The 16,173-nt window shown below is 38.7% G+C and overlaps 1 protein-coding gene across 4 annotated transcripts in view; it reads left to right on the top strand.

Moving 5' to 3' along the window:
* Nucleotides 1-16,173, top strand: part of phka1a (phosphorylase kinase, alpha 1a (muscle)) — a 95,396-nt gene that overhangs the window by 3,063 nt on the left and 76,160 nt on the right. For all 4 annotated transcript variants that reach the window (XM_078412326.1, XM_078412325.1, XM_078412327.1 and 1 more), the window contains exons 2-6: nucleotides 5,034-5,192; nucleotides 6,399-6,446; nucleotides 7,582-7,750; nucleotides 10,115-10,197; nucleotides 12,572-12,652. In XM_078412326.1, coding sequence (XP_078268452.1) covers nucleotides 5,034-5,192; nucleotides 6,399-6,446; nucleotides 7,582-7,750; nucleotides 10,115-10,197; nucleotides 12,572-12,652 — 540 coding nt within the window. The remainder of the gene's footprint in view (nucleotides 1-5,033; nucleotides 5,193-6,398; nucleotides 6,447-7,581; nucleotides 7,751-10,114; nucleotides 10,198-12,571; nucleotides 12,653-16,173) is intronic.

Genomic DNA, 16,173 nt, shown 5'->3' with positions numbered 1-16,173 from the left:
CATATGGGTACATGTGAAAAGATATGCTTGGTTATCTACCTGTCTATCTAGTTTTCTTTTCTCTTTGCTCACCGTCCCCTACACGGTTCCATTTGTCAATCTTCCCCTCCCCGTCTGTTCTACCTATCATTTACCAGCCTCTATCCAAACCTCCTCTCTACACCCCTCATATTGCTATATACAGTCCATCTTTCTTCTTCTCCTTCAGTGCACTCAACCCAAACTGTCAATACAGCCTTTGGTCCACTGGTGCTGCTTAACCTGCTAAATTCTTCCAGCATTCAGTTTCTTGTTTTAGATGCCAGCATCTACAGTATGCTTTTTTCAAACAACAGCAAATGTTCTCTCTTGCCAGATGTCATGTTTCTGGGAAAGACATAAACCTCAGATGAAAATCCAAATGCTAATGTGGGGAAAGCAGGCAAATTCTGCTCCATTCCCTTAAAATAAATTTAGATGATAAACATATTCAGTATCCATCCATTCAGAATTTCAGTGACTATAACATTCTGCATTCCACTTATCTTGCTGTTCTGTAAAAAAAAGAAACTTACTTTTAACCCGTATAACAAATTTGTAATTGGCAGAACTAATGCAAAGTGGCAACAACCCTTCTGCATCTAATTCAGCTCTAAGCTTAAAACCTTTACTGTATTTTATAGTCCTTGTAGCAGAAATACTTTATTTATTTAGACATGGTCTTCCATTAACATCCTTAAAGATTATACTTTTCCAGGGTGAAAAGATGCTGCTCTCTAAGTTAATCATAATGAAAAGTTTTTGAGAAATTTTGAACATATAGTTGCATCAATTTTCAAGTGAGTTATTGTTTGAACAGCACTTATGTAATTTTAATGTTTAGTTTTTGAATGTATTATAGCTTAACTTTTGTCCTGCTGCTTTCCCCACACCACATATTCAACTAGAATTGAAATATTGTTTTCACTTTTGATGTTGTTCAGCACTGTTAATATTATTTCTATTAATCCAACTTAGATAATAGTATAAAGATAGTGAATAATTTTGAATGACCGAACAGCAAAGGTTTTTCTGCTGGGATGGTTTTGTTTTTCTTTGTTTGCTGGGCAAGGGGAAAAGACAATAAATCTGCATATTGTACAATTTTATGACTGCATGGCTCACAAATGAAAGGCGTGCATAACACCTGCTCTCTTTGTCTAGCTATCAAATGGTAATTGCCTGGTAATAGATATATTCTGGCAGAATACAAATTTTAGCAGTACAATTGTTATTGTATTGCATTGTTAAGACATTTTTCTATGACTTAATGTGCAGGCATCCAATACTCAATTTAGTTCAAACAATACTCCCTTTAGTTCAAACAATTCAATAGATCATTAAATAACCTTAGTTGACATACATTTGATTATATCAAGGAACATCCTTCGCACCATTTGATTGCAGTAAAGACAAGATAATTCTAGAGATGTGGGATGAAGCACACGTTGAGAATGCATGGCTGGGTCCAAATAATTCTAGTAAATGTTACTGTAATAATGCATTCTGCCATTGGAAAATATTTTTATTTCTAACTCATTTAATTTTTCATTTTAAGGCAGTTTTGTTAAAAAATAAAACATTCAATTAGGAAGTTAGAATATTGTCATAAATGTGCTTTTTTGTGGCAGTTTTGGAATTCAATGCTATGCAAATAAATTTGAGTGGAAATTTGAGGGAAAGCATGTTTTCAAACCTTTGCTATCAGGGGTGTCATTTGCTTTTGGTATATCACTGATTGCTTTAAAAAAAAGATAGTCTAGCCCAGAATGGCAGGATTGGAGAGAGTATTATGGTTGGCCTCAGTGTTTGGTTGAGAGAAGGAAAAAAGTTTATTTCAGATTTCCTTCCATTGATCAATAGCTCGTGACTTCAATTGGAAATTGTTGTGCTCCCCAAGGAAATAAGATTGTGTTCCATATTGCATGCATGGTTTAGAAAAGTAAAGTGCCCTCCATAATGTTTGGGCCAAAGACCCATCATTTATTTATTTGCTTCTGTACTCCATAATTTGAGATTTGTAATAGAAAAAAAATCACATGTGGTTAAAGTGCACATTATCAGATTTTAATAAAGGCCATTTTTATACATTTTGGTTTCACTATTGAAAAATTACAGCAGTGTTTATACACAGTCCCCCCATTTTAGGGCACCATAATGTTTGGGACACAGCAATGTCATGTAAATGAAAGTAGTCATGTTTAGTATTTTGTTGCATATCCTTTGCATGCAATGACTGCTTGAAGTCTGCGATTCATGGACATCACCAGTTGCTGGGTGTCTTCTCTGGTGATGCACTGCCAGGCCTGTATTGCAGCCATCTTTAGCTTATGCTTGTTTTGGGGGCTAGTCCCCTTCAGTTTTCTCTTCAGAATATAAAAGGCATGCTCAATTGGGTTCAGATCGGGTGATTGACTTGGCCACTCAAGCATTGACCATTTTTTAGCTTTGAAAAACTCCTTTGTTGCATTAGCAGTATGTTTGGGATCATTGCCTTGCTGTAGAATGAACCGCCTGCCTATGAGTTTTAAGGCTTTTGTTTGAACTTGAGCAAATAGGATGTGTCTATACACTTCAGAATTCATTATGCTACAACCATCAACAGTTGTATCATCAATGAAGATAAGTGAGCCAGTACCTTCTGCAGCCATACATGCCCAGGCCGTAACACCCCCACCACCGTGTTTCTTCGTCTCATCTGTCCACAAGACCTTTTTCCAGAACTGTGGTTGCTCTTTTAAATACTTCTTGGCAAACTGTAACCTGGCCATTTTGAGGCTAACCAGTGGTTTGCATCTTGCCTCTGTATTTCTGTTCATGAAGTCTTCTGCGGACAGTGGTCATTGACAAATCCACACCTGACTCCTGAAGAGTGTTTCTGATCTGTCGGACAGGTGTTTGGGCATTTTTCTTTATTATAGAGAAAATTCTTCTGTCATCAGCTGTGGAGGTCTTCCTTGGCCTGCCAGTCCCTTTGCGATTAGTAAGCTCACCACTGCTCTCTTTCTTCTTAATGATGTTCCAATATAGTTGATTTTGGTAAGCCTAAGGTTTGGCTGATGTCTCTAACAGTTTTATTCTTGTTTCTCAGTCTCATAATGGTTTCTTTGACTTTCATTTGCGCAACTTTGGTCCTTATGTTGATAAACAGCAATAAAAGTTTCCAAAGGTGATGAAAAGACTGGAGGAAAGAGTCGGGGCTGAGAGCTCTCTTATACCTGCATTAAGGAGGCATTTAAATACCCTTGAGCAATTATAAACACCTGTGAAGCCATGTGTCCCAAACATTATGGTGGTATAAACACAGCTGTAATTTCTACATGGTGAAACCAAAATGTATAAAAGTTGCCTTTATTAAAATCTGACAATGTGCACTTTAACCACGTGTGATTTTTTTCTATTACAAATCTCAAATTGTGGAGTACAGAGGCAAATAAATAAATGATGGGTCTTTGTCCCAAACATTATGGAGGGCACTGTAAGTGCTTGGACGTTGAAGCAATATGCAAAGATGTGGGGGAACAAGGATACAGTAAGACTATAATACAAGTGTATATGGTTGTGTCACCTTTCAGCAATGTCAGAGAGGCTACATCACTTTTGAACCTGTGTGGATGCTATATAGCTCTTCTTAAATAGCTACTCCTTTATCTCAGATTTGTCTAACATTATCTCTCATCTCAATAATGGATGAACAAAAACCTACAACAACATTTTCCTGATCTATTATCATTGATCCCAGCACAACCGCACTTTGTCGACCTCAGTTTCCATCTCATTGAGTTGGCTGTAGCTGTGTTAGATGTTTTGAAAGGTTGGTGTTATTTTTTAAATGAAGTTAGATTTACATCCATTTACCCCGTCTATATTTACTACTGCCCTATTCCACTTAAAATGCCAAGTTGTATCTCTGCCTCAGATAATTTGTTACCAAAGCATTCATCTTTGTTTTTGTTATTTCTATCCTTGACTATTCCAATGGTCTTCTGGGCATCTTTCACTGCATAAACTTGAGCTCATCCAAAACTCTGGTACATGTATTAAGATATGTTTCATTCACCCATTACATTTTCATTTGGTCCATTATATCGAGTCTCACACTAGCAGTCACAAAATCTGTTTTCAAGTCTCTCCATGCCCTTGCACCTGTGCCCATCTCTATTGCATTTATCTAACCCAAAAATATAGCTTTTTCTCCTTAGATTCTGGTCTTTGTGATTCTGGTTTTAAGTTTTAAATGAACTAGAGTATTTATTTACAATAAAGGTAGCATGTAAATCTAAATCATTATTTTAGTGCCAGTGAAGTCTTGGTTAATTTTAGATTAAAAAGCTGTTTGACCAGCAGGAAAGTTACATTGAAGGATGAATATAATAGTTTGATCATAAGAGTTGGCGATATGCGTATGTGGTGGTGTGGGGTGCAGAGAAAGGAAATCATGATTGAAGTTAACTGTATAAATTGTGAAGGCATTTTAAACACACTGGCCTTTCGTGCACACCCTTTTGAACTGTGGCATTTAGCCGTCAAGAGAGGTTTAATGGTACATTTGGGTACCCCATTTCCCTGCCCACCACCCCACCTCGTTCTCCTGTATTCCTTTCTTCCTGTATAATACAATAGACCGTTTAATCCACGATATTTCCTTTTATCCTTTTTTTCCCCATCAAATGTTTCACACACCCACTGAAGAACAACACTACTGTCGTTTGTGAAGATGGATTCAAAATATTCATTAATAACCTAACCAACCCTCTCTATCTCCACACATAGGTTACCCTTTTGTCCCTAAGAAGGTTTTGTTCTTTGCTAGTTATCCCCTTTCTCTACATGTTGTTATTAAATGCTTGGATTTTTCTTTAATCCTATTTGCCAGTACCTTTTCTTACCCTGTCATTAATTTCTAATTTCACTTTTAATTCCATTCCAGTACTTTGTGTCCTTCTTGTTAATTGATATGGCACTATGTATTTGTTGCTTAAAACCTATTCATAATCTTTTCTCCTTTTGTGTAGCATTCTGTAACTGGATTACTGCCTGCCACTGCTGATCAGCAGAATGCTTGGGTGCGTGATAACGTGTACAGCATCCTGGCTGTCTGGGGTTTGGGAATGGCCTATCGCAAAAATGCTGATCGCGACGAGGATAAAGCAAAAGCTTATGAGCTCGAGCAGGTAAGTAGCGGCACATAGCATTTCTGGCAGTTCTTTTTACTAAAGAGGGAAAATACTTTTCACAAAACATAAATTTGTTTATTTTTTCCTTGCTTTTACTGGCAGTATCACGAGTATAAGAAATTAATAATGACCAGATAATAAAATTATTATTCATGTACAAGTACAGGATTACTTTCATTTGCCTACTATATTGGTAAGGAACCATTATTTTTACACTTTCGATTGGAATCTATCCTCTATTTATTGCAACGCAATCCTGATTCACTGACGTAGGTTTGTGATCTCTTACATGTTGGCTACTCTTGAATGTGATCTGGTTATGCTGGAAATTTCCTTATATTAATCTTCCAAAATGTAGTCATTTTTTCCAGTATTCTATCATTATTGAGGCTTAATTAATTCTTGTCAGACTGTCCGATGAATATTGTGGAGAGAAGGAACTTAATGCTGGCATGGGATTTCATCATACAAAGACAAAAAAATGCATTGTTAGAAAGGTAATATTCAGTGGCTCTAGAACAATACTGAAGAAACTATGATGAAACTGCACATTGATATTGAGATGCTACAATTGCAAATTTCTGGGATAGTAATAGTGCTGGGGAAATCAGCCACGATTCCTATTGTTGAATATCAAGTGGGTGTAAAAATGAGGCGTCATTCTGCTTCAGTGTATCTGAATAATTTGTTCCGGGTCCACATGAATAATGGTTACTTGAAAGAAGATTCTCAAAAACATTCAAGCATCCATTATGGGAAATTATTGGAAAAAACTTGGAGAAGAGATTATATATTTACAGTAATGCACAAACTCCATACTCCTCACCCCATCCTACTGTGCCGACATTTAGCTTTGCTCCAATGGGACTTATTTACATAAAAACCCATCATGTTTACACCACTTAGGATTGATAATATTGAGAAAAGCAAGCAAAGGTTAGTTAAACATTTCTGAAAAGCTTCTGGAAATTAGCTATGTGGTTAGATATTCTTGTTTAATTTATCAAAATATGTTTGCAGTGTGAGTGAAACATTTTATTGGACCGACTGAGTGATTGTAACTTAATCTCTGAACAGTTTGAAAATGTCATGTGAAAGCTGAGGTTGGTGCAACAGTGCCAAAAAAGAGTTGCAAAGGGTCATGACTTGGTAGGAATTGCTGACTGCATATTAACATGCACTGGTTTTAATTTCATCTTCCAGAGTGTGGTGAAACTGATGCGTGGATTGCTGCACGCTATGATGAAGCAGGTACAAGATCATTCCAGGTTTCATATCATATCTTGTGCATGTAAAGTGATTAGTCACATTTAGCATTTTGAATTATTCCAACTTGATCTAGCAGTGTATTTGAACTACTTAAAAAAATAGCAAATGTCATGTTTTTCATCTGACAAACATATTTGGAATATTTAATCCTTGTTTGCATCCTTTAAAAATATTTTACTGTTTTTATGTATTCTCTTTAAAATCAAAGTTGGGAAAATTTAACACTGAATCATGATTTGTTGATCCTTTATTCTCAATTTGGACAAATATTTTGGAGTGAATGGAGGTATGAAATATTATAACCCAGTGAAGTGATTACCAGTCTTAACCACTATAACATAATTTTTTACCTTCTGCTGAAGAGATTCTGTGATTCTCTTGAAGATACAGCAGCCTTTTGGTATCTTGCCCAAGATGTCTTTTATCTTGGATAAGTGTATGCAGAAGATGTGCAGACCTTTTGGCTTTGGGAAATGTCACATCTTATTGGTCCTTGGTGTTTGTGTGCACTTTTCCTGGGAGTCGCTGGATGGTCTGAATTGTTCTTCCCTCCTAAAACGCGGAACAGGAAGCTAATTCTATGAGCTCATTTGCTGTATATTGTGATCTGTCTTGAGGCATTTCACTGCATTTGAACAATTGGTTGCCAATGCAAGATATTAGATCAATGTGTACATCAGTCAGATAAATAAAGTGAAATATACACTATGCAGGTAACAAATAAGGTTTGTTTTAGCAGACTTCCTTAAGTCAATTTTATCCATATGTCGGAATGTACACAAAAAACATTTGACATGGGAACCATACCTTGGTAACCAGTTTGTAATAAATTACATCAAAAACACAAGAATGATAGGAATTGCTAAAAGTGGGGAGAGAGAGAGAGGAAACTAGTTTTGCTGCTCATAAGAACAAATGTATATACGCATATTTGACTTTGGAGTTGAGTAATAATATTATGGGAGTTTGTTTATATGTAGAGGAGTCTCTAAGTTAGACATTCATAACCCCATGAATAGCCTGTAAAATGTTGATCAGTAGGAAGGTGTCAGCATTGTGTGTTGTGTGTATTACTATATTTTGCCAATGCAAATAATACAACTTTTTATACACGTAGATGAATAAAGTTGAAAAATTTAAGAAGACCTTGAGCACAAAGGATGCACTTCATGCAAAATATGACAATGCAACATGTGACACAGTGGTTGATGATGATCAATGGGGCCACCTGCAGATTGATGCCACCTCCCTTTATTTGCTTTATCTTGCACAAATTACTGCATCAGGTAAGTAGATCTGATATTTCTCCCGAGTATGGGCATGCCACTTGACAGTTTCAAATTAATGATGATTGTAATTCACCAGTTCTGGTGTAATATTGTATTGTAATACAATAATTGTATTCACCAGCAATTTGTAGAGTTAATTTTTGATATCATAATTGCATGCAATTAACATAGGAAGTTTAATTGGCAATGAGATTTAATTTGGACATTCTTGTATTTCATTTTCTTCAGGTGACTGTTTACTTTCATTCATAATTGTGAACCAGTAATACTGCATTATCATCAAACTTTTCCCGATGAAGTACTGATGAATACTTTTAAAGGGGTTATGTTCCCTCACTGAACAGGCCTCAAACATACTGTAGTTGTGGCATTTGCAAGACTTTGTTTTCATTCAAAATGTCAAGAAATTCTCATTTCCAGTACTCGTTTTTCAGTCAATACTCCAGCTACCAGAGCCCAATATAAGCGATTGAAAGTGTATGTTTTTTTTTTACTGGATACGTGCTGCTTGCTATTTTATGTAAAACCAAACCTGGATCTCGTTAGAACTCATTCAAGAGTGAAGTAGATGCAAGTCCCTTTGCAAATGTCAATGAGAAGTCTTTTAACCACAAACTGGAGTAGCTCATTACCACCTTCCACCAAACTCTCCCCTCTCCATCTCTATGCACTCCTAGATTGTAACTGTTCTATCCAATCATTCTCCATGAATCCTGCAGCCACTAATTTCAACCGCTCTGGACCTGCGTCCCTGCATTTGCTTCCCCTTCTCTCAAACCTTTGGTGAACTTCCTAACACTGGTAGAAACAAGGAATTGCAGATGCTAGTTTAGTGCTGGAATAACTCAGCAGGTCATATACAGTGCTGGAATAACTCAGCAGGTCAGGCAGCATTTCTGGAGAACATTGTCAGGTGATGTTTCGGGTCGGGACCCTTCTTCAATCTGAAGGAAACAGGCCCTTAGGCCCATCAAGTCCATGCCGACCATTGATCATCACTAGTTCTATGTTATCCCACCCTCATCACTCCCTTTATATTACGGGCATTTTACAGAGGCTCAATTAATCTACAAACCTGCATATCATTGGGATGTGGGTGGAAATCAGAGCACCCGGAGGAAACCCATGTGGTCATAAGGAGAACATGCAAACTCCACACAAACAGCACCCAGGATCGAACCCCACTCTCTGGCACTGTAAGTCAGCAGATCGACCAGCTGTGTTACTGTGTCGCCCTGTGTATAGTTAAAGACATGCTGTTTTACTGAACGTTTTGGTAATCAGGCAACTGAATTATCGTACCACAACTGGAGAGCAATATTGAACTATTTAACCTCATTTGTGACCCTCGGAATATCATTGATTGGACTTTATTGGCTTTACCTTACACTAAAAGTTATTCCATTATCATCTATCCATACAATGTAAATGGCTCGATTGCAATCATGTATTGTCTTTCCACTGACTGGTTAGAATGCAACAAAAGCTTTTCACTGTACCTCGGTACACATGAGAACAAGCTAAACTGAACTGAAATGAACTGGGGTTTTTTAACAGTGGTGTCAGCTATGGTTTATTTTCCATCACATATTTGCTGGGACTATTTCTGTTATAATGCTTGGTTTCACATAGACCTTTGAATTCCTAGACCATTGTTTTGGATACTTCCACATTTCTGCATTCCACTTCAACCAAACAAATCTATGAATTCCTTTTTAGAAAAACACAGAAGCAGTTATGAACAACTGGAACCCAAATTTCTTGGTTGTAATTGTGCTGCCATATCCAAACAATAATCTCATTGAATGATCTCACATGACAAATGAGTAGTAGAGCTGCACATTTGTTTTGAATTTGATTTGTTCTGCCTTCGTCCACTGACCATGTTGATAAATGTTGATTTTTAATTCATAAAGCAGCTGGAAAGAACAGACAAAGAAGTTACATTAGGCAACTTCACCTTGGTATTGAAATTCTTTTAATGATTTAAAAATTTTAAAAAATTCTTTAAAAAAGATTTAAGACTTTTCCTGAAATGTAAATTTTGAAAGCTTGTGTGACTTTTGAGTTTTTTAACCTTTTTGCAGAATTTTTCAATGACGTTTGTTACATACATTTCAAAATCATAGCTGTTGTTTTGTTTTATAAATTTACAGACTGCAAAGTTTCTAAGAAGGTTTTTTGTTTGATTTCTTCATTTAATTGTTGTGAACATAACTCCTTGAGTTTCTTGGTGATTCCATTGAAACAAAAATGAGACAATGTCATAATGCCAAATTTTACGAAATGAGAATTTTAATGGAAATCTCGGCATTAAAAATGTCTATTTTCTATTCTCTTCCACTCCCCTCCCCACCGCAGGGCTTCATATAATTTTTACTTTGGATGAAGTGAATTTTATACAGAATCTTGTATTTTATATCGAAGTAGCCTACAAAGTTGCAGTGAGTATTCAGATATCCTGAGTCTTCTGTATTTATTTCCCATCTTTCAGGAAGAAAAATTGTGGTATGTTCAGTGGTGAATGTGACTTAAATTTCTTACTGATAGGTTTGTGTTTAGTTTAGACTCACAGCACAGAAACAGGCCCTTGGGCCTACCAGGTCCATGCCGACCATTGATCAATCATTCATACTAGTTCTGTGTTATCCCACCTTCTCATCAACTTCCTTCATATTGTGGGCAATTTACAGAGGCTCAATTAATCTACAAACCTGCACATCATTGGGATGTAGGTGAAAACCGGAGGAAACCCATGTGGTCACAGTGAGAACATGCAAACTCCACACAGACAGCACACAACGTCAGGATCAAACCCCACTCTCTGGTACTGTGAGACAGCAGATCTCTCAGCTGTGCCACTGTGTTGCCCTGTCTATTGTTAAAGACACCCTGTTTTACTGAACGCTTTGGTCATTTTTTAATTTGTTTTCTGTATTTTCACCACCAGATTTGTTTAAAATATAGGTTTGGTAAGAAACTTCTGAGCAGCTTTTCCCTGTTTTCACTTACATTCCTTTTGTGGAATCTTGTTGCAAGATGGCAAGGCATATTGCTGCATTTTAGTTGTGCAGTTTGTCAAAATTAATGATTAATTGTGTAATTTGCTACTGCGCTTAGACTGCGTCTCTACTGTTTGGGTGAGAAATCGAGTCAAGCCAGAATGTTTGACTTTCAAATACAGTGAGCATTTAATATTCTTGCATCCAATTTACAGGTTCAAAATGGATGTTAGGAAATTAAGCAGTACGGTGACTTGGGTGGGATCTATGAACAGGCTTGGGTGACAGGTGAATTTGTTGGGATGTTTTATTTTGAATTTGGGCTTCTAATAGATCCTATGCTGGATATATGCTGTCTGTGATGCATCCAAAGATATGACAGGATGAATTTATCCCTGCTCTGCTTATGGAATCCCCAACTGGAAAACCAATAACTAACTGTGTGTGAAAAATGAAAAAGGTTTAATGTCCTTTCTAAATCTGTAGAGAGAGAAATCTTTTAAAAAAATGCAAGGCAGTTTAAACAATGAACTAAGCAAACTCTAACATTAGCGCTCTGCTATTATTTTGCAGCTTGATTAAGTGCATTATTAATACTTGAGCCAGTAGATTTGAATACCGAGTTTTGGTCTGTAGTGAGATAACTGATCACAGTCATGGTAGTCAAGGGCCTGTCCCACTTTAGGCGATTTTAAGGCGACTGCCGACAATCGCGAGGAGTCTTCCAAGAATCGTTGTGGATCTCAGCGCGTCGCTGAGAAATCATCCGGAGTGAAATTTCTCGGCGACAGCTGGCTTGTCACCAGGTGTCATTGCTTATTGCGTGCGCTGTCACATGCTGTCCCCAGGTTTGCTAGGTTCTCTTAGATGCATTTAGAAGCACATTATATTAAAATAAGTAGTCATTTAAAAATACCATAAAATGCTTGTGTTTAACCAATTTATTTACCGTCAGGACATTTGACAGGTAGATTGGAGGTGACTGTTTGACGGTCAGGTAAGCGTGGGAATTTTGCGATGTTTATCGCCATCAGCCATTACATTTAAAGTGGGCTCCCAACCCAGATATGCAACCCAGAAACCAGATATGCATCTCCCGTACATTTTCAAAGAATGCCGACACACTTTTCACAAAAATCCACTTAACCACTTTTTAATAGACAATAGACAATAGACAATAGGTGCAGGAGTAGGCCATTCAGCCCTTCGAGCCAGCACCGCCATTCAATGCGATTAGTGAACTGGAAGTCAATCCAGTTAATGCCTTGTTACAGTGATGCTTGGTTTTTAAGTATCCCATACAAGATGTTATAGTTCAAAACTCTCAAGTACGTCCCGACTTGTCAGTGATTTCAGCGAAAATTAGGATGCCGGAGAAGCATTGCCAGCGTGGGAATTTCGCGATGTTTCTGAAGACGCTGTAATCTCGACCTGACTCGGCATTGTCGTGGTCATTGTCGTCGGGTAAAAGAAAATTTTGGCGATCTGCTACGACTTTGACAGTTGCCGGCAGTCGCCTTAAAATCGCCTAAAGTGGGACAGGCCCTTAAGGCACCACAGTTGGCCTCATCTGTTAGACAAATGGTCTAAATAGTTTGCTATGTTATTCACAATAGGTTTTGTACTTCTTGAAATTTGTGACCTTTTTCACTTTGTTTTATCCATGTGTTGAATATGGATATCACAGGTGCGGGCACGCTTTAATATTAATCACAAAATTCCTGTGAGAATGTGGTGGTGACGTCCTGCGCTCATCATATGTTAATCCAATCATTCCTGGGATCATTCTCGTAAATCTCTTTTCCTTTTGTGACAGGACTATGGGATGTGGGAACGTGGTGACAAGACGAACAGAGGAATTCCAGAACTTAATGCCAGTTCTGTAGGTATGGCCAAAGTAAGTATTTAGTTACGATTTAATGCCAATTTTATGATAAAATATTTTGAGTAGGTACAAATGAATGCAGAATGGAAGATGGTAAATCGGACACATGAGCACTGGAATAGTCTATCTGGCAGAAACAAAGGCGTGAATAATGGTTTCAATCAAACATCAAGTTTCAGCAATGTTACAGAGATTTAGAGATTTCAGGCATTGATATCATTGGATTGATGGTCAGAAGCTCATAGGAGAAACAAGCAAAATTTCAAGGCTGGGAACAATCTTCATTTATTTGCCAGGGATCAAAATGGGACCCAGAGAAGAAATGTAAAAAAATTAACTATTTCCAAAGATCACAAGGAATATATATTTTTTAAATGGTTACTATAATTGACACAAAATGATGAAATTAAGTATTATGGATACTATAATAGCCAATATCTTTGAACCTAGATGTAAGGTCTTGACCAAAACATGGATTTTTCTTATCCCTCGACAGATGCTGCCTGAGCCACCGAGATCCTCCAGCAGCTCTTTTTCATTGCTGTATGAAGTACTAAAAGTTACTTGTGTGTTTTTCACTCTTTGTGCATAAATTTAACTAAGAAATGTAATTGTGAACCTTCCTCCTCTCCAGCTTCATGCAAGTCTTTGTAAATCCTGTTTATATGAACAAAATCTGCTGAACTCACTCTAATGGCACCAGATTAATTGTTCATCTTGTCTGTCTGAAGGTATTAATACTGGGATCTCTCTTTTCCTTATTTGCTTCCTGGCCATCATGGTGTGTTTATTATATTCTGCAGAGCAAATATAGCATCAGAGGTACAAATTGTCTTTTAGAGAGCTGCATTACAAACCAATCAGTTAAAACTTTTATGTTAAAGAATGGTCCTTATCGTTTTATTGTTCTTCTTTTCCTTGTATCGTTTCCTCCATAATCTCAATATATTGCCTATTACTATTACATTACATGGTTAATATGTTTAAGCAAAGTATACATTTACCTTTTAATGATACGCTGTCAACTAATCCGTAACTTGTTTACACATGAAGAATGTTGTACCCAAGACTACGGGTGATAATCAGTGGAATCCAAGTCCTTCCTTTGAATTAATCGTGCTTCTGACAAAGCGATCCAAGATGCAGGTCGCAATACAGGTCCTAAATGAGTGAGGAATGTCCTGACAAATCACTAAAGCGGCCAGTATGTTTGAACCCCTTTGGCATCTATTTATTCTGTCATCCTGTTTGTGCTGAGATTCCAGGCATTGAAATTTACCTTGATCTTATGGGGGGATAAAAATCTTAGATTCTTTCCCTGAGTTTAGATGAAGTAGAAGTTGCTTTAATTCTGCAAGAGAGATTATAATCATAATATTAATAATCATACTTTATTAGCCAGGTGTTTTGCAACATACGAGGAATTTAATTTGCCATACAATCATACCAATAAAAAGCAACAAGACACACAAAATACATTTTAACATAAACATCGACCACAGTGACTCCTCCACATTCCTCAAAAGAAAAGGTTCAATCTCTTCCCTTCTTTGTTCTCCCGCGGTCGGGGGCCTCGAGCCTTCCGTTGACGGGGCGATCGGTTCCCATAGCCAGCGGTCGAACCCTCCGTGTCGGGGCGATCAAGCACCTGCATTGGGGGGGTCTCAGCTTCCTTGCGCCCGGCGATCGGACCCTGGGTCGGGGCTAGTCGAACCTCTTGCGACTTTGGAGCTTCCCGACATCAGTCTCTACCCGAGACTGAGAGCTCCTTGATGGTGAAATCCGCAGGTTGCAGTTGGAGCATCGATCCCAGGCAAGGGATTGCAGGCTTCAGTGGTTAAGTCCACGGCCCCGCGGTGGGGCTCAAAGTCAGTCTCGAGCAAGGCAGCCAGCTCCATGATGTTAGGCCGCAGAGCGACCGGAGATACGATTTAGAAAACAATCGCATCTCCGGCAAGGTAAGAGATTTTTTTTTAAATTCCCCCGACCCCTCCCCCACCCCCCACATAAAACAAACCAGAAAGCATTCTTCTTTCGTGTCCATCATCTATGTTTCAAATGTTTGGCCAGGCTCTTGGACAGCCTTCTCATTTGCCCCCGCTAGATCTTCCAGACAGCATTGTTCACCAAGAAGTGGGCGTCTTAGAAGGTGTGGCATGGATTGTACAGATGTTTCACATTCACATTCTGTGTCTGCCATGTCTGCATAGCCCCATTTGCTCATATTGGTCTTGCATCATCAGTCCATCCCTGATCGAAGCCTATTGAGGGACTTCCAGGTCTTCCAGTCACACCTGTGACCAGGTGGTAGCTGGTCCTTGGTTGGCATTGGCAGCTTTTCATGGTGGTGGTTTTCACTGCGTTTCTTTTCCCACAAGGCCTGTCTGGTTGCTTGAGGAGACTGTGACAGTGGCTGGACTGTGTGAAGGAAGCTCTTCCTCGACTTCAGGCGGTTTGGGGCTGGGTGATGGGAGTGACAGGAATGGCGGGTGTCCCCAAATTGCCTTCGACATTCAGTTCTACTGGCAACTGATCTGCAGATTCCTGGTGGAGCAATACCGGCCAAGACATGCAAGCTATCCACATCCATTGGTTTTAGGCAGCCAGTAATGCATCTGCAGCTGTCATTAAGGGCGGCATCAACTTTCTTCGCATGAGATTATCTCTCCCAGACAGGACAAGCACACTCTGCAGCAGAGTAGCACAGCGCAAGAGCAGTTTACTGCAGTGTGGATGCATTGTTATCCCACGACGAGTTGGCCAGCTTGTCTAGGAGGCTGTTCCTCGTCCTCACTTTGCCCTTCACTTTTTCGATGTATTGCTTGAAGGAAAGTGTTCGATCCAGAGTGACCCCGAGATAAACAGGGTAGTCACAGTGTCTCAAAGGGACACCATTCCATGTTAAGGACAGCTTCCTCCCAGCTTTGCGATTACGAAGGTGGAACAGGCTAACTTGGGTCTTAGCAGGGTTTGCCTTCAGTTGATTGGCCTTGTAGTAGTTTGTCAAGTTGCCTAAGGATGATGAGAGGGTACCTTCTATCTCATCTATGTGGGTGCTCTGGGGTGCTATTCCAAGGTCGTCAGTGTAAATGAAGCTTCTCGGCTCTGGGAACACTGTTCATTAGTGTATACATTGAACAGCACGAAGCAAGGACGTTGCCCTGAGGTAGGCCATTATTTTGTTTCCTCATCTGCTGCGTTTACCATTTAGCTCAATAAAAAAGCATCTATTTTCCAGTAACAGTTGAATCAGTTTGGTCAAGTGGAAGTCCTCTGTCATGTCATGGAGCTTGTTGAGGAGCAGCCGGTGGTTCACAGTGTCGTAGGCAGCTGTCAGATCAACAAAGACAACGCCAATTGGTCCATTCCTCTCAAAGCCGTCCTCAATGTGCTGAGTTACATTGAGCACTTGACTGGTACACGATCTCCCAGGCCGGAACATTAACATATACTTTTTCAACACACTAAAAATAACAAAAAAGACGAAAAGACAGACTGCCATCACTGATGGCGCCACCCGATGGAATATTCTT

Source organism: Rhinoraja longicauda, chromosome 15 (genome assembly GCF_053455715.1).
Source record: "Rhinoraja longicauda isolate Sanriku21f chromosome 15, sRhiLon1.1, whole genome shotgun sequence".
NCBI classification, from domain to species: domain Eukaryota; kingdom Metazoa; phylum Chordata; class Chondrichthyes; order Rajiformes; family Arhynchobatidae; genus Rhinoraja; species Rhinoraja longicauda.
Note: the sequence above shows the minus strand (reverse complement) of the source record. Positions and strands in the feature narration are given on the sequence as shown.